Raw genomic sequence first — 24,176 nt, forward strand, 5'->3', positions numbered from 1 at the left:
TTGTACATATAGAACTGCCCTGCTTCCAGGACTGCTACTCTACTTACATGGTTGAACAATATCATATTTGTAGATTATCATTTGCAGCTTTACTTTACACCACAATGCTTCAATTAAGGTTGTGCTTGAGTGACAATTGCTCTAGATAGGTGCTATACTGCTATTTCAATGTTCAACATAGGCCTTCTAATTCTATGCATCATGGAGCTCATGCCCGAGGACCTGGCCCCGCTGCTCAACCTCCACGATGACGACTTGAGAATAGAGATGGACCAGGTGGCCACATATTTTTGGGAGTGCTGTCAGCACGGAGAAAAGGTGTATGTAACTCATGTAAGTTTGCTACTGAAGAATCAATAGAGATCTAAGCTCTGACTATATGCAGCCTTAAATCACCATTAGAAATGCTTTAGGATTTCTAAAAAAAAAACGGGTGGAACCGATTAATATTATGAATGGGGTATGCTACGAAATCATACAATGAAACTCTACCAGCACTTGTATTAAAATAGCATATAAAGGAGAAAATGGTTTGTTTCATTTCTTCTTATCTATCTGTGATTCACTTATTCTTATTTTGGGACAAAATTATTTTATTTGTTTTGATGGTGGTTTCGTATTGATAATTATGCAACTATAAGACAAGAATGACAACTATAAAACAACAAGCACATCACTCTGGATCGCTGAAAAAGATGAATTACATATAGGTAACTACAATATATATTGCCATATTGGAATGCACTTGGAGTTGAATTCCTTGTCATTTCAGTTACTTGATTGTTGACACTTTGCTGACAGAAAGTTATGCATGTCAGCTATAAATGCAAGACTGTTTTTAAACTACCTAATTCCACAGTTGCTTTGTTCGCTCAAAATGTTATTCTGTGTCATCTCAATTGATCCTCTTATTCTTGACCATCAGGTCACTCATTTTGGAAGCAGAGAAAGCTACAGATGCTCTTGAGACTGTTGCTGCAACAAACCCTTTTGCTCAAGCATCACTTATCGAAGCTAGAAAGCTTGTTACACAAGCAAGAATGCCGCTCTAGTGTGTTGGTGATGAACGGCCACCAGAAAATTGTGGTGAGCATACATCAGAGGACTCAGCTGTATCAGAACCGCACAACTATGACTCTGGGTTGTTTTGTGCCACAGAAATTCAATTAGCTCGGCCGTAGCATTGTGAAATCATGTGTTGATTTTGCTATGTATCTGCCGCAGAATTATTATTTTTAGTTTTGCTGGATGAGACGATAGATGACCAGTATGGTTGTTGTTTTTTATCCTGGAAATCAATCCATACAAAATGTTTTTGGAACTCATGCTATTAAGTACACTTTTGGTGTTTAGAGTTGGTGTAAAATGTTTCTGGCTCACATTGGCATATTTCTTTGCAGGAATATGGATGGGTTAAACAAGGGATGACATAGGTGTTTGTTTCTGGTACTGATATAAATGGTTAGGAGATTTAGACATCTGATAACTGGAAATATCGTTGTACTAGGATATGTTATTGGCAATGGTGGGTTGGGAATTTGAAATGCTTGTCATTGTTTTCCATCCTGAGTCAAGCAGGGCAGACTACTTGCTTTTAAAATGTGGTCCTACTGGAGTACAATCGTAGTTTGAGCGGAGCGTAATTCAGGGTTTGGGTTCAGGTTATGCAACTTCTTGAAAATTCGGCTGTAAACCTTAACCATGTATCCTTGTTGGTTCAGATTTGATGATTTTGAATATTGTTTATGTTCGAATGTGATTGATTCGACTCAAGTATGTTAGGGTATATGTTAGTCATGATGGTTAAGATTTGATGATATTATCAAGAAAATGTGGGCATTTTTGGAGGCCCAACTTTAGCATCTTGGCTTAAAAATAAGATCGACAAATTCTTTTGTAGAAAGACAAGTCATCGTATAAAAAAAAGGTACTCCCTCCGATCCATATGTGTTGTAGATTTTATACTAACTTAAGCAAAAATTTGTACTAAATCTGAGATACTTTGAATCGGAGGGAGTAGAAATCAAGTTGTCACGTATCGTGGAGACGTATGTTACACGTGCAAACTCACCAGTGCATACTAAACAAATTGTTGGTTTCAATCATATACATGGCCATGAGAAAGGTAAAGCATATGTATAAATACATCTAAAAGCTAGTAGTAGTACTGAAGTCTCGATGATTAACTGTCGCGAATGCAGGTCAATCTTGCAAGATCAGTGCATAAGCGATAGTATATGCATGTCTCACGCTTAATCACTTTAACCTCGACAGTATTCAGCCTCGTGCAACACGTGGCAACACGGCGTAGTATGATACAAGCTAATTTAATTAGCAAAAACGTAAAGGACTTTTGCTTCCGAATTAATACTGATACTTTTGTTATACTCCACAAAGTATATACATATGGTTAGTTACATACAGGTGGGACGCACGGTATGTTGATTAATGCAGCTAGCTAGCATTGTGTATGCGCGCATGGCGGCAATGTTTTTCTATTGTTGGTGATCGATCGATCATTCTACACTATAGCTAGCTAGGGATTCAATTCCAATGTTATTACTAGAAACAATACTTTCTCTGATTCATAATAAATGTATCAGATTTATTAGGCTATTTTTTGGTCATGAGTCTCCGGCTCTTCCTAGCTACTGCCTGCATATATGCATGCGGCGACCAGGTCAAAAGGGACGCGCAATGGGACGATGTACCAACTCCGTAGGATACATGATCGATCGATGCATGAGTAGTGGAGTAGGTATAGGTCGCCAGCTATAGCTACAGGTTCCCGGAACCGGAACGATTTGTTTCAACTGTTCTTGAGCTTCGGCACCGGTGGAGCAGGGCATGCATGCTTGCATATCTGCGGCCGTTTGCCGTTTCTCGAAGGAGTAATATGCAGTGCTAGAAAGTGAACACAAAATGGTTTTTTTCTGAAGAAACCGAGGAGACATGCATACTAGTAAATGAGATCGACCGAGTACCTGTTCATTTGACTTCTGCAGTGTTGCGAGGATCGATCCTTTTGATTCTTCCTGTTCACCTCCTTCACCATTTCCTTCCTTATAGAAACCAAAAGCTTACTGTAGAGGAAAATGTGTCAAACGCTTGAATAGGTCTTATGCATTTCTTGCAAGTTAACCAACACAATTTTTCTCCAATTCAGACAATTGAAAAAAAAAGATGACAATGATTACTCACAGCTCTTTTTGAGAAAATGATTACTCACAGCTTTTTCCATGAATACAGGACTTATTAAAGAACTAAATTATCTACTAGGAGGAGTAGAAAGTGACTTTGGTGTGGCAATCTTTTTCTCGACATACGTTATTCAAAATCGTACTAGTACTAGAAAGTTCTTTAAAATAACTATGGGCTTTCCAGAAATTTGGCGTCGCTGTGTAAATTTCTGACATTCCGAATTTTAACAAAGGGTTATGGAATCTAAAGATTCTTCTAAAGATTAAATTTTTTCTTTGGTTCTTGCGGCGGGGCGTCACTTTAACTAAATACAACTTGTTAAACGCAATTGGAATGGGAGCTCAAAGTGTTATTTCTGTCATGAAGATGAGAATATAACACATCTTTTTTTTCGGGTGTCGTGTCTCCCGTTTTGTGTGGCTAATAGTCCAAATAGCTTCTAATCTTTTTTCACCTCGCGATGTCCCTCATATGTTTGGGTCATGGTTAGGGGGGTAATAAAAGGTTGAAGACGCTTCTTATGGTTGGAGTTGCCACTTTATGTTGGACAATTTGGTTATGCAGAAATGATATTACATTTAATAGAAAATACTTAACTTTTTCTTTGTGGGTCTTGTATTTTTGCACTCTTTGGCTCCGTACTTGGTCTATCCTCAAGTTGATGGCGTGCAACAAGTTGGAACAAGTGACCAAAGACTTTTTTACCCACAATGGGTGACGGTTTAGCCTGCGGATTGAGTCTGCTTAGAGATGTTACTTTTCTTTCGATGTAATAATTTATTTTTGTCTCTTACTTGGTTGCCTGTGTGCGTTTTCGGCGCAGAGGCCGGGTGTGTGATACTCTGTGTGTGTCGATCGATATGCCGTTGAGATCAATAAAAGCTTCCATTTTCGAAAAAACATATACGAGCAGAACATATATCAAATTTTTGAATTGTTTCGGAGAATGAAAAAAAGACAAGTATAATTATGCCACCAAGATCGAGCGCACTTCGGTCGGATGCTGACGTCCTCCGATAGAGGGTAGAACGTTGACGTGTTAGCTAGCTGGTTAGAATTGAAGATGGAGTCGCTTCTGGAGAGCATATTCAAGCCAAAATAAGCTCGATCTGTTCGATAAATCGCGTCCAGTACGTTGTGAAGGAATCGATCGAACGGTTGTGTCACGGGGTAAGACCATCTTCCGAGCAAAGGTCGACTGTGGCCGGGTACTTGCTTATTTGACCGAGTACCTGTAACATTTGAGGGTGTCCATATATATACTATCATTTCCATTCTTTATTGTCCTTCGTTAAACTTTTTTTTTATTTTCCTTGACTTTAACAAAATTCTCTATCATATATAAACAGGCATGAAAATAAACTAGCCATTTTCTTGAATGACTATAAGCTCATTATCATGCATGATGAACAAGATGAAAGGAAAAAAAAACAGACTTCTTTCATGACAAAGAAAAAAACTCGAATAAAAAAAGTTATGCATATTAATACTGCATTTCAGATGATTTAAAGGTTGGTTATTGTTTCTAGAATGGCCAACATTAATTTCTACAGACAGGGAGTATACAATGAGATCAACCTCGAAGGTGGCCTTGGTTAGAATGGAAGGAGCCGGAGCATGCTTGGGCAGGCTCTGGCAACCGATGCAATGACACATAAATGGACATTTTCTATGCGGCTGCGTCTATCACCCTTGGCAATGGCCAAAAGCCAAGCTTCTTTTCACTCGCCATGGCTCGAAGGTAAGAAGCCAAAAGATTAAAGATATCACACAAAAAACTTCTCGGTCTCAAAGAAGAGATGCACACATGCAGGACCATGCCTGGTTCTCAAGTATCAATATTCAGGCTCTGCATCCGGCCCTTGCAAGATTTTCCAAAACTTTGGACCTTGATCTCTAACAATTATCTCATCGACTGTTGGAATATTAATACTATTCATGTATCATATACCAATGAAAAATACCATTCACATACCACATTTCATTGATGATACCATATACCAATGAGGTAGGTTCGGCCTATTGCCACGTGGCAGCCTCAGCATGCACCGGTACATGACGGAGCCGGTAGAAGCAAAGTAGTCCAAGCTAACTGTAGGTTGGATGTCTAGATGGGGATTTTTTTTCCTTCTTTAATTTTTTGCCTTTGATGCCAGGCCAAACATGTGAACTGCCCTACGGGCGGGCCGTTTATAAGCTTCTGCAGTTCTGCGGCAATAAATATCTGTCACGCCCAGCAGGCCCATGGCAAGGATGGCCCACTAGGTGACCAAGAAGCCCAACCAAGGAGGGGGACTCGACTACACAAGCATGTCAATCGGGATTGAGTGCCAAAGGGGATCGTCTATTTAGCTGTCTTCTTCCTCGATGAGAAGGCGTCGAATATCAGAACTCTCAAGCACAGAAGTGCTCTCCTGTAATCTCTCCCTCTATCCTCGAATTCACCCTTCATCTGAGTGAATTTGTGATCTGGATCTGCATTACCATCTAGTGTGCCGCTAGAGGATGTCATTCGCGTGACATTTTGGTATCAGAGACATCTCCCCCAAAAAAATTCCGCTGCTGCTCAAATTCTCTCGAGCGATTTGTGAAATCCTTGGCGACGGGTGTTGTTTCTCTTTGAGATTCGACGCAAAACACCTCCGGTGTACCCTAGCTTAGTTGAATCGCTTTGGAGCAAGCCGCCACGGCGAAATCAAGCAAGCCCACGCTGACGGTGAGGATGACGACTGCCGAGCTCTCGCTTCAGAAGATCCATCAATTGGTCGCCTCGGCGGTGACGGTGGCGCACGACAACGCTACGATAGCACAGGAGCACACCAAGCAGATCGATCTCCTTGCCGGTAAGATCGATTCTATGCTCACCACTCAATCGACGCTGCTGACAGAGGTGCGTTAGACCAATTCCACGGTGACGCGGTTGGTCAACTCCACCAATTCGCTTCACACGGAGTTTGCGGAGCTGGTGCATCGGGTGGACAGGCTGGAGGCCATTCCATCGGCTTCACCCATCCACATCGATGATGACCAGCGGGCCACGGCGATGAACAACAATCCTAGGGGCATCCCAATCGAACTCACCAAGTTCGTGGGTGTCCAGTGGAACAAGGTGAGCGTGCTAGTGCTCAATTTGCCCCACATGTTACATTTCATGATGATGTTGATGCTCATGGAGAGAGTTCCTATACTGGGAGTAGATTTGGCAATGCTAAGATGCCTAGGATCCAAAGTGGTGGAAGGATTGTTGTGAGAAATACTTTCACATGTTTTCTGTTCATCATCACAATTGAGCTAGTACGCCACTTTACACTTTCAGGGTCTAGCAAAATCTTGGTTACAAAGTCATGAATCTTTACATAAGAGATGCTTGAATTATACTCCACAGAATGTGGTATTCATGTAAGGGGCGTAACGACATAGGCCATTGGGAAAAAGAAATGAGTTTAGCGAATTCGGTTTTATGGGCGGTGGATACTGCTCATGATCTTTGGACTTCTTCAACCAAACTGAAAAAAATCAAATTCTTTGCAATCCTGAATCTTGGAAACCATCGGACACTGGTATTATCAAACTGAATGTTGATGGAGCTTTCAGTGCTAGCTCTCATAATGGACCAAGAGGGGTTGTAGCTAGAGCATCGTATGTTAGTTTTGTTATGGCTCAAAACACGTGAAATCCTTACACATCTAGTGCTTTAGCTATTGAGGCGACCCCAGCAATAGATGACCTCCTCGTGGCTCAAGAACATGGTCTTCATCGAATTCAGATCAAAAGTGAAGCCCAAGTGTTGTTTAATACGTGGATGGAAGACTCGTTTCGTTAGTCAGAATTTGCTGCCATCTTGTATGAAATCAAGGAGCGTTTTTTTTAAAAGGAGGGCAACCCTGGGAGCTTGGTAGGGGTTTTAATTCCTTTTCTTTTATTTATGTTCATAAAAGTTAGAACTGCTAATATGGTTGCACATTTGTGTGCCAAACATGGAATGGATGCTAGGCAGGGGAACTCTTGGTTGGATTTGCCCTCGAGCTGTATTTGTATCTTCCTACAGCTGGATTGTAACCCATCTTTCGAGCAATGAAATGGCTCCTTGAATCATAAAAAGAAAAAAGAAAAAAAAGAACAAGTATTTTTGATAGGGTTTTCCGTTTATATTGGTCTAGATACCATAAATCAAGGACATAGAACAATACGGTTGGTAGGGTTTACACATTACAAGAGAGATGGGGATCCCCGCTCAAGAATCCTGGCTTTATAGCCTTACAAATAGTGAAAGTAAAAGGGTAACAGGTAAAATACAAAGAACAATAAAGTAGATTTGTCTCAAAAGGAATAGACTTCTCAGGTACCTTGGGCCGTTGGATAGATGATGGACGGCTGATGAAGTAAGGATGTGCGTACTTGGGAACATTCTAGAATATTTTGGATAATTGGAGGAGTAAGATATTTACAAGAAGCTTTTGTAGTGAACATAAGAAAATTGGAATATTCCAGAAGACTTGAGAGGTAATATAAAAAACAAAAACATTTATCGTGGAAGATACTAGAACAACTCATTTTGGTAAAATTAGGAATTCTCCGGAAAAAAAATTATGTAGAGTATTTTAGAATAAAGATATTTATATGTGTAGTGTTTGGATGGCTGCCACTTGCAGGAATTTAATGGTCTTGTACAAGTATAAATAGTGGTGCTCCCCCACCCCCATTAGGCATACCATAATAAAAAACACACCAGAAGAGAGTGAGCTACCGTGATGGAGTAGTATGGTTGTGCAGTAATATGTAATATGGTAGCCACGAGTGTTGTACCAAAATTGTGATAGTGAATAAAGTGTTGAATTTTCCTCTTACAAGTGTGATACCACAAGGTGTGCATAGGTCCTCAATAGTGGGTGTTATGGTCCCGTCGAAATATCTACACGAGATGGTCGTAAGATGTACTTTCTTCGGTCCAAAATAAGTGTCGTGGTTTTGAACTAGTATTAGTTCAACCCTAGTATAAAATTGAGACACTTATTATGGATAGGAGGGAGTACTTTTAAAAAAATTAATATTATACATAATGTGTGAAACCACCATTGAAAACATTTATACATTTTAGATTGGAAACCGATAACCGTACGCGTGATGAAAAAAATAAAAGGTTCAAACAGATTTAAGTTAGTTAAAGAGCTCTTCTACAGTACCCCAGAATTAATTTGGGTCATCCATTTTTTAATCCAAAGGCTCAGATTTGTTGATACTCCCTAATACTCCAATTGATGTGTGCGGAGTAATAGTGTGGAGTATTGAAAGTAGAGACCTGGAGTAATCTAACTCCTGCCCTAAAAATACTCCAAACCAGACGTGACCGACAGTTCTCCCACCCCCGCGCCCCCCATCACACCCATCTCCCCCATTCACAACAGCCACCGCCGGAGACCGCCGCTGCCGCCCGCTGCAGGAGAGATGAGCAACCTCCGCTGGCTCCTCTGCCCCTGCCCCGAAGGTCTCCCCTGACTCCTCCGCATCATCAGAAGACGGCCTGCTCCTCCGCCCCTGTTCCAACAACCTCATCTTCTCCGTAGTAAGAGAGGGGAGCAAGCTCCACCGACGCCCCTGGCTCCCCAGCAACTGGTACGCCAGCGTCATAACTTGGAATCTCGTGAGCTCCCGTTCGTTTTATAAAATCTATGTATGCTTATGGTCCATTTCCTTGTGTGGAATTTCTAATAGCTGAAACATGTTATCAGTTTGTCACAACGTAAGAATAAACTGAGAATTGTTTGATGTTTGTAGCTTATTTTGTCGATGTAACTTCAAATTCTTGGTGTGCTGCCCTCTTAACAAGTTTAATTAGATTTGTGACTGAATGGCATTGTGAACAATGATGAATTTTCTTCTCGCTTTTCAATCAACTCAATCCTTAGGCTACGATCTTCTGCAATAAGTGCTCTTTCAGATAACTCTCCAGCTGATGCAGCAATGATACAAAAACTTGCTCGCAGAATTTTAAATATGAACAAGTATCAGGGTAATGCTCCTTACAGCGACATCATTGAGGACTACCTTGAAAGTCATGGGAGGCCAGCAAGTAGCCGCACTCAGCACTTCTGAAGGAAATTCTCTTACCTTCCTCTTTTGCCTCTTTTGACTAACATATGAGAAGACCACTTGAATAAATCTTGTATACTCTTTTTATTTTGCTATGCACAATAGGCTTTTTCATGAATTGTCTTTCTGAATTTATTTTTCTTGTTATAGGGAGGGCGGTGCCTAATGAAAGACGATTTCCACACTCCCGCTGGCATCTCTCCAGGTACGTAGGCGCCATGCTCTCCCATTGGCATCTCTCCTTCTCAGCTCATGATCGATCGCTATGTCTTGAGCTCTCCACACTCAAGGATCCTTCTTTGTCAGATTTACGGCAAGAATAAAATGTGGTGCAAATCGGAACTATGGCTCCTATCCAATCTCTAAATGTGGCGCAAACTTTCATCTCGTGACAAATAGATGGTACAAATTGGAATTAACTCTAAATGCATCAAAGGTTTCAAAAGGACCGCATTCAGAAGAGATAGCACCAGGCACAAGGGCTAAGTTTGGATGATCCTGTGTAAATGATCCAATCTCTAAATAACTGTATTCCTAATCTCATTAATAAAACTTGCGTAATGTTGGAGTATAATTTAGCTTTTACCATACATTTCGTTTCTACTCTTTTTAGAGACCTTTGTGCTTACTTTCATGCACTACATTAATTTTCCCCTACGATAGCTTGTGACGCCGGAAGAAACGGTCTCCATAGTCCGTACAATATATATTATCGAGTTCTTTTACGGTAGGGATCAACAAATATGATCCGTCCGTGAGATCAATCTAAGGGCCTGTATTCATCAATACTTGGAAGCAAAACGAGTACAGAACTCTTTTTGCCAAAAGGACAAAATAGGAATAAGAAAATATCAAATCTCGTACCGGGAAAAAAAAATCAGCAGACGACGCCCCGACCCAATCGTGCTTGCTAGCGCCAAGCAAGGCATCGATGAGCTTCATGTGCTGCACAAGCCTCCTGTGAGGGAGGAGGAGCAGCGTTGGCAGTGCGGGGGAATCTGCGGGAAAAAAGGAGCAGGGAGATGAGGAAGTCAGGCGTGACGTGGCGCCGCCACTACGTCACGGAGTATATTCGAAGGCACCGTATATTGCCTGAAAAAACTCTGAAAGTGCCTTAAAATATATTTTAAGGCTAATAAAAAGGTGTTAGAACTAATGGTGAAGGGAAAGAACTTTTGAGGCATTTTTAAAAACAAGCCTTCAAAATCAGGATTTAAGGCAATTCAAGTAAAGCCATGAATTCAAATTTCAGGCATTTTTGAACAATGCCACCAAATAAATTTTCAGGCACATTATGAAATTGCCTCAAAGTTAAATTTCGGCACTTCTGAAAAATGCCACAATATAATTTTTCAAGCACTATACAAAATTGCCTTGAAATTCCAACCGAGGCTCATTTCGAAAAAGCTTCAACAATCAGGTTGTTAGTAGTACAATCTGATTATACTATACAGTAGTACCAATTTTATAGAATTCAATTGACAAAAAGCATTCAGTTCAATACTAATGTCGTAATTCTACAGTTCATCAAGACAAGTATTCACAGATGTAGCATTGGAACTCTGTTCTTCTTTCTTGTCTTCTCAAGAGTAGTTTGTGACTGTGAGCCATCGGTAGCCAGGTTGTGAATTTCCAATGTCTGTAGCCACCTTCCCTCGGTGGTTAGCACATTCCTATGACGGTGCAAAATTGTTGGTTTAGTTATCAAGCTAGAGTAGAAATTGGATGGCAAGGGAAAATTTGAGCTAGAATAAAACAACAAGTTTCAGAAGCCATAGTTAATGAGATACACAGGCCACGTGTCCTTGATTACACAGGCCAATGAGCTACTGTACTGTTATTTCAAATTTTGTTGCAATCAGTCCTAACCAAATTCCTCGCTACTGTGTACTGCATTTTCTGTATACAAATTGAGCATGCAGCCATTATGAACAGGAGCATGTCGTGAAGAATAAATGGGACAAGCACGTGCAGTTTTTTCTAATCCATAATCAACTATAACGACATGCAAATATTTTTTTTGAAGGTTAATAGCAGCCAGCCCTGGACCATAGATTATACATCTACATGCACCATAAGAAACAATTTAAATTCGTTAAATTAACTATTGAAAACTTTGAACCTTAGAAACTTAGGAAAATCATTTGTATCATCACTTTCAAAATCTGCAATGGGACCCTGAAAATGCAACAGGAAAAACTATTTAAAAAAAGGAAGTACATGACTGCTCTAATTAGGTTGTGAACTTGGCATGGTAGAAACCTTGGAACCTTTTTTTTTCTGGACAATGCTTAAGCTAGCATGGTACTCACAATTTGAGACAAGTTCCCACAGAAGTATGGAGAAAATATGCAGCCCAATGATTCAATAGAGAGATCCCTTGGAATACAAATGTAACTGGATCGTGGAATCTATCGTTGAAAGTAAGAATATGCATCCAAGTTACCTGCAAACTTGCACCATGGAAGTTGAATTTCAGGAAAGGAGCCACCACAAGTAGAACACGTGTACAATTGTGGACAAAAAAAAGGCAGCCTGATTTCCACGACCATCCACGAAAGATAGAATATAATATATTTTACTAAACATTTAAAACTAAAAGAGCATGTAATTTAAGGATATCACAGACCTCCTGCAGAAGTGGGGCACTCTCTGCAGATAGCACTAAAAAGCTTTCATCAACCAAGAAACAACATAAGACATTTGTGCAGTAGAGAAGCTTCAGCACACATCCCTGCAGAGGGTGATAATAAAATGTGGCGCGTTGCTCAGAAGTGAGAAGCAGATTGAGGTGACGACCTGCAGGGCGTTGCTCCTGAACTCGTCATCCCTGAGGACCTAGCACGCACATAAGTGAGAACTAAAGGGAACTAGATGGATTTGCTATTTGAATCCGTAGTGTAGGCTTCATAATATAACTAGCCGATATCCAAGGTGTATCTAGAAAATCACATAGGCAATCTAACAAACACCTGGGGTGCAATCTCAACGCAAAGTACACAGTGTTGCGAATTCAGCATCACACACAAGCAAATCACATGATTCAGAGAGATAGGAAGTGGTTAGAGATGGAGGATGAAGCTCTCACCATTGGGATTTCCAGTGAGGGGCTAGGTTGGCGACGAAAAGCCCACGAATCCAATCCAGCAATGGTGGTTGTCTGCGAGGGGTCCGAAGGCCACTGGTGGGACACCGCAACAACGAGAGGACGCGGCTGAGAGCACACACGGTCAGCGGAAGCGATCCCGATGTCGGTGGAGGTTGGCTGGCCTCGCTGCCGAGGAGCAACACAACTCCGTCTCCATCGAGGCAAGCGACGCGCGGGGTGGCGGGAGCAGGAGGCACATGCGGTGGAGGGCAGGTGAAGCTCGATGGCAAGGGATGGTAGGCGGCGTGCGGGGTGGCGGAGGAGGAGGCACGCGTGGTGGAGGGAGCGGGCAGCGGCGTGAGCTCTCGCGAGCCATGCCTGTTCTGACGACCGGTTCTGGTGGGAGGAGGACAGGACTCAGAAGGGTGCAAGGAGAAAGAGGAACCTGATGGGAGGGTGATTCTGTACGAAAAATATAACACGAGGGCCTTTTTGCAAAATGTACAAATATTTGAAGGACCTGACTACGTACCGGCGTGCCCCGCCTAAGCGTCCGCAGCGGCGCGGACCCGCGTGCTCGCCGCCTCGGACTTGGATCCCCTGACAACAAAGTCAGTGACTCAGCGACTGTAAAGTCACTGAGTGAAGGGATCCCTCTCCCGCCAGCTCGTCCCGTGACCCGCAGGGGCCAGGTCCTATTTCCACCACGTGCTAGCTCCGCTCGAAGCCCATGCGCCAGCTCGCAGCTCCAAGCCCGCAACGCGCAGCCTCGTCTAGTCCCCTAGCAATGAAGCCAGTCTAGCAGAGCCTAAGAACCATCTTCCTTAATTTAGCATTTTTTTTCTTTAAAAATTGCACCTATTTTTTACCGTGCATAAAATTTTGATGTATTCTACGCATGCATGATTCTACGGGTTCATTGTGTGTCTGTCTCACTTGATATGTATATTAAGAATTCATACTTATCAGTTTATCCATACGTCTATCCGTTTATCCACGTCTAGTTGCCGGCCTAACTACTTGTTAGATTCATTGTGTCTACTTGTTGGTTAACTATGCCTACCTGTCGATTTATTCACGTCTACTTACCGGCCATAGCTACTTGCCAAATTAATTGTGTCTACTTGTCTGATTAAGTGTGCCCACTTGTCAGGCTAATTGTGACTACTTCAAGTTTATTCAGACCTACTTGTCGGGTTAAATTTGTCTACTTGCGCCAGGTAAAGTTTGTGTACTCGCCAGATTGATTAAGTGTGCCTACATGTCACGTTAAGTGTGCGTATTTGCCGGTTTATTAACATCTACTTACCGGACGTAGCTATTTGTCAGGTTAATTATGTCTACTTAACAGATTAGTTGTGTCTACTTGCCGGGTTAACTCTTCATACTTGCCAGATTAACTATGTCTACTTGTCGGGTTAATTGCACCTAATTGCCAGATTAACCGTACCTACTGGTCAGGTAACGTGTGCCTATTTGCCGGATTAACTCTCCATACTTGCCAGATTAAATATGTCTACTTGCCGGTTAATCGTGCCCAATTGCCAGATTAACCGTACCTACTAGCAAGATTACGTGTGCCTACTTACCGGATTAACTATGTCTACTTGCCGGGTTAATTGTGCCTAATTGCCAGATTAACCATACATACTTGCCAAATTAACTCTTCATACTTGCCGGATTAATTATGTCTACCTGCCGGGGTAATTGTGCCTAATTAACGATTAATTGTGCCTAATTTTCAGATTAACGGTACCTACTTGTCAGGTTACGTGTGCCTACTTGCCTACTTGCTGAATTAATTCTTCATACTTGCCGTATTAACTATGTCGACTTGCCGAGTTAATTGTGTCTAATTGCCAGATTAACCGTACCTACTTGCCAAATTAACTCTTCATACTTCCCGGATTAAATATGTCTACCTGCCGGGTTAATTGTGCCTAATTGCCAGATTCGGTATCTACTTGCCAGGTTACGTGTGCCTACTGCTGAGTTAACTCTTCATAGTTGCCGGATTAACTATGCCTACTTGCGCGTTAATTTTGTCTAATTAACAGATCAACAATACCTACTTGACATGTTACGTGTGGCTACATGCCCGGTGTATGCTTGTCGGTATATTAAGACATAATAAAATCATCTCACTGTCTAAACTCTAAACTCTAAAGTATGTTAGTCCGGTTAATTATACATGAGATCAGCACATCGTACAAACTGTACGTTCTGAGAAAACTCGAATGCATCGTGGCACTGCTCAAGCATGTGCTGCTTGCTGACTTTGAGAAGGTACAATTTGTACAAAACATGACATAGCGCTTGGAGACATTATGGAAAACACTTGGTGTGCACAGCAAACAAGTTTAGAGGATTCTACTGCAAGCACCATTCGCAGAAGGTGGCCGTGGGAGGAGAGATCCCAGTCCACCGAGCGAAGGTCTGCGAGCCCGTTCTGCCGCAGACTTCGCCGTCGTTCGCGCCTTCGAGCCCGTCACCGTCGTCGTCTGCTCGTCCGTCCTTGCACGCGATGCCGTTTCGGAGATACGCAAAGGGGGCTGAGCACGACTGCTCCGTGCATGGCCAGCTGGAGGCACTGCTCGCCGGTGCGTGGCTCCGGCAGCGCACGGCAGCATCGAGCGTTGCGGCGACGGCAGCACGACGCATGGTGGGGGGGCGCACGGCAGCAGCAAGGCTTTGCAGTGGCGGCAACACGACGCGTGGCGGCAGCGCGCGGCAGTACGAGGCTACGCATAGCAAGGGAGAGGAGATGAGATGAGAGAGAGAGAGCAAGGAGAGGAAGGGAGGTGGGAGAGAGGTCAGGAGGAGGAAGAGAAGAGGAGATAGAAGGAGAAAGAAGCCGCCGCCCCGTAAGACTATGTGGGGGCACGTGCCCCACAATGTGGGGGCACGCGCCCCACATAGATTGTCCGATATTGGAAGGCATTTTTATCAAAGTTGCCTTTATAAAAATTAGTGTGGACAATTTGCCCTGCAAGTTTAGATAGAGGCTTTTCTTATAATGACTTTGATGCTTAAAGCTTTTGAGGCATTTTTTTTCATGTATGCCTTCGATACTGAAAAGTTTTTGAGGCAATTTTTCTAATAAGCCTTTAGTGTTAAAAATTTTGAGGCATTTTTATAAAATAGCATTCGTAGCCTTTTTCTTTGGAGGCATTTTATGAAATTACCTCCTATAATAAATAATCGAGGCAAATTTAAAAAATGCCTTAACCAAAGTGCCTCCGAATATGCACTGTGACGTAGTGCGCGGTGCGACCCTGCCCTGCCTCGTCGCAACCCAAAGACGAGCCGGCGGCGGATGGATAAACGGCACCAGGTAGGCTTTCCTCCCTCATTAGAGCATGTCTAGCAGAGCCCCTATCCTGATTTGGGGGCTTGAGGCCAAAAAACCTGATCCAACAGGACCCCTAAACAAGCCCCTAAATTTTGCGAAGCCCCTGAATCGGCCCGAGAGCCCCCATTCCCACGGGTAGGACAGGGGCCCCCTATCCCTGAGATTCCCCCGATCTTCATGTCTCCCTCCTCTCGTCCGCCTCTCCCTCGCTGGCTCCTTCGGATGCCGCCGCCTCTCCTTCTCCGGCCACCACCGCCTCACCCTCCCCGTCGCCGGCCGCCACCTCCCCCGCGCCGGTGCCCACCGCCACCTCCAGCGAGACCGCCGGCCGCCATGACCTTCTCCTCTTCCTCCCCCTGCGACGGCCCCCGCCGCCACCTCCCGCGAGAGCGCCGGCCGCTCCGACCTCCTCCTCTTACTCCCCCTGCGACGCCCCCCACCTCTTCCTCCCCCCCCCCCCCCCCCCCCCGCCACATCCCGCGAGAGCGTCGGCCGCCCCGACCTCCTCCTCTTCCTCCTCCTGCTCCTCCCCCCCCCCCCCCCACGGCAGCGGCCGCCCCCATCTCCTGCTCCTCCCCCCACGACGGCGCCCGTCGCCTGCTCCTCCTCCAGCGATTGTGCAAGCTGCCTCCACTATGTATTGAAATGGTTTTTTTTGTTCAAATTGTATGTACAAATTGGTAAATTGGATGATGGGTGTTGAGGTTTAATGAAGAGGAAATTGCATGGCGGGTCCTACAACTTGGCACCGATGTACAGTTTAGTCCTACAACTTGCGAATTGAAAAAGCGCATACCTAAACTTGGCACCGCATATCATGCTTGGTCCAAATCTCGTCCGCGCTCAAATTTTCGGCCACGTAGGCTGCTGACCTGGACAATGCAGGTTTTTTTTTTGCAATTTCGCCTTCAGAATTTTTGCACTTAACCCCCTGCCTCCATTTCCCTTCGCACCCGCGGCCTCGCTTTGGCTGTAGCTTAAATCCCCAATTCTACCTCCATTTGGGCGAAATCCCTAGCCCAGTCTTGTTCCTCCGTCACCGGTTCGGCCCCATGTCCGGTCCGCCCCCTTCGCCGGTCAGCCCCCTTCGTCGGTCCTCCTCCGTCGCCCGTCCGCCTCTGTCTTCGCCGGCCCTTGGTCCCCCGCAGCTGGACCGGCTACGGAGGAGGACTGGTGAAGGGGGCGGACTGGACATGGGGCCGGACCGGCGACGGAGGAACAAGACTGGGCTAGGGATTTCGCCCAAATGGAGGTAGAATTGGGAATTTAAGCTACAGGCAAAGCGAGGCCGCGGGTGCGGGGGTTAAGTGCGAAAATTCTGAAGGCAAAATTGCAAAAAAAAACCTACGCGGCCGAAAATTTGAGTGCGGACGAGATTTGGACCAAGCGTGATATGCGGTGCCAAGTTTAGGTATGCGTTTTTTCAATTCGCAAGTTGTAGGACTAAACTGTACATCGGTGCCAAGTTGTAGGACCCGCCATGCAATTTCCTCTTTAATGAATAGAGGTTGAATTTGACTATTTTGATTTGAAATAGGATGAATTTAGGTTGAAATCGGATGAATTTTATTTGAAATATGAGATACGAATGAAATAAGGGTTGTGATTTAGGGGGTCCTGCTGGAGACATTTGCAATTTTTGGGTCCCTACTTATGAAGGCTGGCCCCTACTTGCAAATTTAGGAGCCTTGTTTGGGGGCTACGCTGGACATGCTCTTAGTGTGTCACCATTGTCCATTAATGCTACACGACTACACGACTCCTGAGGTTTGGTTGAATTGACTTGGTGGTATCTAGGTCTATGTTTTCTGAAGTGATTTTTGTTGGATCGATTGAGTAGCTGATGGACCTATAGAGCATCTTCTGATCGGGACAATATGTCAATATGCTCTAAATAAATAAATAAAATAGCATAATGTGAAATGACCAAAATACCCACGCCCGCCAATACTACTCCTCACACGTGCTAGTAAATTGTACGGTAAAGGCCTCTTACTATCAAACGCGTAGTCGCATAAAACCATCAATACCGGCAGTTTCCTAAGATACATGGATGGTCACCGTGCGTATACAGTACTCCATCCGTTCCATAAAAATGAAGGCGCCTTGAAACTAGATATAATATAAAACCGTGTCAATCCTTATGAAAAATAAGAAGTACGTGGTACGCCTACGCATGCAGAAGTGCACGACCAGCTTCCTGCCTCTCGGGATATATAGTTGAAGAAGTATTTCCTTCGCTCCTTCCTTCCGGGAAATGAAACCTGCTCCGCGATCACGCGCGACATCGATGGATGGATGTAGGCCATATGCATGCAACTGTAACGTATCCCCACCACCGGCCAGCCTAACGCCCAAATCATCACCTACGCACTCAAACACACAAAGTGTACAGGTATACAGAACTGGTACACATCATCACGCAGTGCACGCGCGCTCGTATATCCCCATAGCTTTGACCTCATATCGCCGGTATATATATGTTAGCTAGAGACCGATCATGAGGCCCAGTGACCAGTGTTGAATGATGATAAATCCATTATACATATACTAGTAGATACATTATGTATGCATACGAATCCAAGTGTTGAATTGATAACGCAACCATACCAAATCTCGCCGTCTCAACGTTTTACTAGTCTTCTGAATCTTCTTTTTTAATCAGCGTTCTAGAAAGAAAAAAATGCATGCGCGGCCGGCGTTGCGCTGATCAATCGATACCGTCCGATGGACCTGCTGTAAGCCTGTAATAACACGCGCGCACCGTGTCCATGCGTACGTACGCCTCGTTTTTGGCTACTTTTCCAGCTTGATTTCACAAATACGTATGATGATGTTGTGTAAGCGGTATTGTCATCGATTGATCACGTGTTGCTCGATGCTTAAATATGGTTGGGCCAGCAGGGTTAAAGTTAGACTGTGAGACATTAATTAGTACTCCCTCCGTTCATAAATATTTGTCCCAAGTTTCTACTCCATTCATAAATGCTTGTCGCTGTTTTATTGCAAGTTTGTACTAAAACGGCGACAAGTATTTAGGAACGAAGTAAGTAGCATAGGATTGATTTGCAGGATCTGGAGATCGATCGACTTGCAAGCTTACGAAAGCTTAATGCGGAGCCCAAAGCAACGTGACATTAGCACATCACTAATATGTTCACCCGCGCGCGCCGGGACGAACTTGTTTGAACCTTGTGGACTTTTGCTTGGTGGAAGGAGAATCATTGCCGAGAAGCAGTTGAAAATGTTCTGTTGCTAGCTAACAACCCAGCCAGGCCAGGCCAGCTGCTGCAATATGCATCCTTCCCACCGTCCCTCTGCTCGAAACCACCTTTCTTTTCCCGTTCCCTACACGCGCACGCGCCCCATTCCCGCTCTCCTATATAAACGACTCCCATGCCCGCTTCTCATCTCATCCCCACATAAACAAGAGAAATACAGATCCATCTCTTCTCTGATCACACCCAGCATCATAAGTACTGCAGGGGGACAGTGTAGCTTTTCTTTCCTAGCTACTAGCTAGCTCGATCCATGGCGGCTTCCATGGGTTGCCTCCTGGTGCTCTGCCTTGTTTCTCCTTTGCTCCTCGCCGGCGCCGCCCACGGCAACCCGTGGTACGGCGGCGGCGGCCTGTTCCCGCAGTTCTACGACCACTCGTGCCCCAAGGCCAAGGAGATCGTGCAATCCATCGTGGCGCAGGCCGTCGCGCAGGAGACCAGGATGGCCGCGTCCTTGGTCAGACTGCATTTCCATGACTGCTTCGTCAAGGTCCACTCTGCTTCCTCTCTGCTACTTTGCTTACTCATGTTTTCATAGATATATGACGTGCATATATTTTGTTTGGTAACTTTAGCTGTCCGGACTTTCGAACGTAATTGAGCGCGCAAAGTTTGGACCTTTAAACGTTTCCAATATTTGCGCCTTGCTATCTGAAAAAGGTGTCGCTAGGAGCATGGGAGAATCTCTAGTTTTTTAGGCTAACTGTTTAGCCGTGACGAGATAGCCTACCTACGTTGCCCGGCCATGTGAGCACTGCGCTTTTTGTGTCCATGACAAGATCGAACCCGTACCATGAATCCATGATTGCTTAATTCCTTTTTTTTTTCAAAGAGAGGGTGATTGCCTATAATTCATCTTTTTTTCCAAAGAGAGCTATAAAGGGTGATAGCCAGATTCATTTTTTTTTCAAAGAGAGGGTGATTGCTTCATTCAGATCAATGTTCAGTTAATAATTGGTCCTTTCGATCCGTCAAAAAGATAATAATTGGTCCTGTCTCTTCAATGTTAAACTGAACTGCATGTGCCCCTAATCTATCCGCTATTGCAATGCGGCTAATCTAACCACCGACCCTTTTTCCTGATCTTTTCTTCTTGGTGAATACGTGCAGGGTTGTGACGCGTCCGTGCTGCTGGACAACAGCAGCAGCATAGTGAGCGAGAAGGGGTCCAACCCAAACCGCAACTCTCTGAGGGGATTCGAGGTCGTGGACCAGATCAAGGCCACCCTCGAGGCCGCCTGCCCCGGCACCGTCTCCTGCGCCGACATCCTCGCCCTCGCTGCCCGCGACTCCACCATCCTCGTAAGTAGAACCACCCGTAATTCTAGCTGTTCCTACCAGCTAAACAATGTACCATCTGGGAACTGGGAACTCTGGTTTCTTATTTGGGACTCAAAAATAACGTGCAGGTTGGTGGCCCGTTCTGGGACGTGCCGCTGGGCCGGAGGGACTCTCTGGGCGCCAGCATCCAGGGCTCCAACAACGGCATCCCGGCGCCCAACAACACACTCCCCACAATCATCACCAAGTTCAAGCGCCTGGGGCTCCATGTCGTGGACGTCGTGGCACTCTCAGGCGCGCACACCATCGGCCTGTCCCGGTGCACCAGCTTCAGGCAGAGGCTGTACAACCAGTCCGGCAACGGCATGGCCGACAACACCCTGGACGTCTCCTACGCGGCACAGCTGAGGCAAGGGTGCCCTCGCTCAGGCGGCGACAACAACCTCTTCCCGCTGGACGTCGTCACCCCGGCAAAGTTCGACAACCTCTACTTCAAGAACATTTTGGCCGGCAAGGGGCTTCTCAGCTCAGACGAAGTCCTGCTCACCAAGAGCGCCGAGACGGCGGCGCTGGTGAAGGCGTACGCGGATGATGTGGGTCTCTTCTTCCAGCACTTTGCGCAGTCGATGGTGAACATGGGCAACATCATGCCACTGACAGGGTCGCAAGGGGAGGTCAGGAAGAACTGCAGGAGGCTCAACAACTATCACTGAGCAGCCCGTTACTGAAAAGCTCCATGCTTTAATTTGTGTGCTGAATTGTACTGCGTGGAGTTGGTGGCTTCTTTATTTTATTTTGGAATAAACAATGTGTGTGCTTGTGTTATTTATTCATATTGGTTCAGTGAGCTCCAACTTCCAAATCGTGCACTGGTCGGTCCTTCAGAAGAAGAAGAAAAAAATGACACTTTAAAACTTTGAGAAACAAATAGTATTACAAAAATGTTACTAAATGATTCTGCAATAAAATGCAAACTTACAATTTTTTGGATCAAATGATTCACACTTTATCCCGCAATATACATTGTTATGATTTCTTTAAGAAAAATTGAAGTATGGTTTTCGAATTGTTATTTTCCAAATTGGTTGCAGCTGTTGTAAAACTCCTGAGTTATAATTGAGGAAGAGAAAAGTTTCATCTGAAAAAGTAGTACTCCCTCTTTTCCGGTTTATGGGCCCTTACACATCCATAGGTTGAAGATTTAACTAGTATAACACGGGTCTTATATCACAAAAATTATACCATTAGAAACTTCGGATGTTTTATTTTCTAATGATATAATTTTTCTGATATAAAATTCATATTACATTAGTTAAGTTTTTAACCTAAAAATGCGTGAGCCCCCCTTAAATCGGAATGGAGTTAGTAGTACTTACTTTATTAAAGGTCACTTCCGTTTGACCTTTCCTTCTTTTTGGGAAGTCGAAGCTTATAAGAATCCAGATCAATATCAATTTCTAGGTTCCGTTAGACCTGTCTTCGGCCGACCATTTCTTTAGTCACTGCTTTCTCTTTTTACAAAAAGAATTCATGACCCGTATAGCTTCCATTGTTTGATGCACACAAATATAATTTTATTATTATCATGTCTTACAAGTGAGTTGGAACAAAAAGTCGAGCAGTTGCACCCCAATAGCCAAAAAGTCGTCTTGCACCTCTGACACTTGGTGATAACCAAGCACAAATTCAGCGTGACGTTAGATGGATAACCTGCAAAAAAAAAAAACTTGCGATACCAACACATATACAACATTCTCTGAATAAGCGCTTGTAATGACCTACTTAACCCCATTAGCCACTTCCTAAACAAATTAGAAATACTGTTGGAGGCAAATCCGGATGTTACCACAACAGTTTACCGAAAATTCTTGTAGTTGCGGGATCTTATTATATGATAACCATATATCAACTAGTACGTAATGCAGGCGCAAATTTGTATTTCCTAGTACTAAAATGATTTATTTTTGTTTTGAGGACAAGATGGAAAATGGTCATTCGATTAGAGAGCTAAAGGGTAAAAACATATAGGGTATAGCCATTCTACTCCCAAATAGACAGTGCAAAGGAGTTTACTGATAAAACTATCACGAACTGTCTGGATGAGGCCGGACGAGTGAGCCGTCATCAAGGCTTGGTTCACTGGCAACAATTTTCACGTCCGTGTAGCAGTTATTGACGCGACTGAGGAGACGACAATAATGTTCAAATATGGGTATGGCTTTGTCCACTCTACGCCTGAAATAGGAAAGTACTTACCTATGATCATCATAAGTTTGGCTATGCAACAGAAAAAATAATCTCGTTACATGCACCACCTAACAAAGGGAAAGGGGTTCGTAGCTAATAAATCAATCAAGCGACCACTCAGGCAAAATCATTAGACATGCTATCCAATCCATAGCTTGGTTGAACCCCTCACCAGAAAAGGAAGAATGAAAACCGACTCAACATGCATTTGAACATCAGCTAGATTAGATAGAAGAACCAACAGCCAGCCAGCAGATGGGGATTATGAGCCTTGACCTAAAAAGAGAAGAGAACATGACTATGGTTTTAAATTTCATGGCTAGCTAGGTCCAATATGATTGACGGGCACCCATCGAACTCAAAGTCAAAGTGGTTATCCAGATTCCATTGCACAGTGATAAGTTGCCGGCTGCAGGACAGGGGGCAGGTGAAAAGGCCGTACAGCCAGATGGATGCAGACGAATCGAGAACGGCCGGTAAGGAGTAGTTAGCATTGTGTTCTTTTGTTCTTGGATGTACTTGTATTTCGTTCAGTTATACTAACGAACACTAGTTCCAGCTCTATTGGCTTACATGATTAGGATTTTAATTTGTATGTACTTTGCATTCTTGAGAATCTGAGTTATGGGCAATTTCATTGATAGAGTAGATAGATAAATGTAGGTGGGAGTACTTGTTTATTATGGTAAGATGATTATATGTGTGTGGGTGTCCTCGGGTCCTTTCTTTCCTAGCTTTTCAAGTTTTATCATAATCAAGGTATTAAATAAACATAGGTGGCTAGCTGTTGCAAAAACAAGAAAGATGATTGAGCAACATATTGCATATTTGCATACATCATACATGCATGGGCGACCTTTTATTTTAATTATTTTACTGGCATGAGCCTTGATCCCGTTTCTGATTATTATTTTCAGGCCACCATGAAGTGCTTTTGAGAATACTGATTAACACAACACTGCATTGTAAATGTGCCATAGATAAACAGAAAAAGAAATCATGCAACCACCGAAGGAAAAGATAAAGACTCCCAAGCTCTTCATTTTGGTTTATGAGTTTCGTTGCTATATCTCTCTGATGTTGCATATACCGGAATGTTCTAAAAGCTAGTAGTGGCAATAATCACCTGGATTGGATCGGATACTGCTCTTATAAAATCAGTGCGTCACTGTTTCAGCCATCATCGGCAGACTATAGTTTATCAAGTTGTGACCAAGTTCTGTTCTTAGCTGCAAAAGAACCATGCCCTCTTACATATCGTCATGGTGCAAATATATTTTTCTCCAGGATGTAACTAACTTTTCTGTTTTGTGCACTGTAACATAGCATGGATGGCAAGCTTGGAACTGGGGTGACACCTGTTGAGACGCATCGCATTGCGTAAAGGGCTACATTTCCAGAAGCATAGAGAAACATGCGCATCACTCCCTTCTCATTCGATCAACAACACTTCACAAAGGGGCAAAACACAAAGATAAAGAAAAATTAACCATCTCTTGGAAGCTAAGGGCCTTCTCTAATAGTCAGCAAAGCTGTGATCAAGTTGGCTTCTTCTGGAATCTATGTATTACTTATCATAACGATGATCTGAGACAATGTTAGTAGTACAAAATTTGTAGCCTTAAATAGCAATACATCT

At 43.8% G+C, this 24,176-nt stretch overlaps 2 protein-coding genes across 2 annotated transcripts; one reads left to right on the top strand and one right to left on the bottom strand.

Annotated features, from left to right (window-relative positions):
- Positions 1-10,567: 10,567 nt before the first annotated feature.
- LOC104582539 lies at positions 10,568-13,475 on the bottom strand. The gene is made up of 4 exons (XM_014898511.2): positions 13,469-13,475; positions 12,380-12,795; positions 11,604-11,737; positions 10,568-10,964 (listed from the first exon to the last, which is right to left on the bottom strand). Exons 1-4 carry the CDS (start codon positions 13,473-13,475, stop codon positions 10,832-10,834), a joined length of 690 nt encoding a protein of 229 aa, XP_014753997.1. The 3' UTR covers positions 10,568-10,831.
- Positions 13,476-19,122: 5,647 nt separating this feature from the next.
- LOC100846597 (peroxidase 72) lies at positions 19,123-21,144 on the top strand. The gene is made up of 3 exons (XM_003566660.4): positions 19,123-19,499; positions 20,120-20,311; positions 20,419-21,144. The coding sequence occupies exons 1-3, from the start codon at positions 19,263-19,265 to the stop codon at positions 21,001-21,003; spliced, it is 1,014 nt and encodes a 337-aa protein (XP_003566708.1). The 5' UTR covers positions 19,123-19,262; the 3' UTR covers positions 21,004-21,144.
- Positions 21,145-24,176: the final 3,032 nt, after the last annotated feature.

This window comes from Brachypodium distachyon, chromosome 2, assembly GCF_000005505.3.
Source record: "Brachypodium distachyon strain Bd21 chromosome 2, Brachypodium_distachyon_v3.0, whole genome shotgun sequence".
In the NCBI taxonomy this organism is placed as follows: domain Eukaryota; kingdom Viridiplantae; phylum Streptophyta; class Magnoliopsida; order Poales; family Poaceae; genus Brachypodium; species Brachypodium distachyon.

Coding starts and splice junctions, on each gene's coding strand:
- LOC100846597 (XM_003566660.4), top strand. CDS start 19,263: ATGGCGGCTTCCATGGGTTGCCTCCTGGTGCTCTGCCTTGTTTCTCCT. Junction 19,500..20,119: donor TCCATGACTGCTTCGTCAAG/GTCCACTCTGCT, acceptor GAATACGTGCAG/GGTTGTGACGCGTCCGTGCT. Junction 20,312..20,418: donor CCCGCGACTCCACCATCCTC/GTAAGTAGAACC, acceptor AATAACGTGCAG/GTTGGTGGCCCGTTCTGGGA.
- LOC104582539 (XM_014898511.2), bottom strand. Junction 11,738..12,379: donor CCTCACTGGAAATCCCAATG/GTGAGAGCTTCA, acceptor GCAAGTTTGCAG/GTAACTTGGATGCATATTCT. Junction 10,965..11,603: donor GTGGGAACTTGTCTCAAATT/GTGAGTACCATG, acceptor GCACCGTCATAG/GAATGTGCTAACCACCGAGG.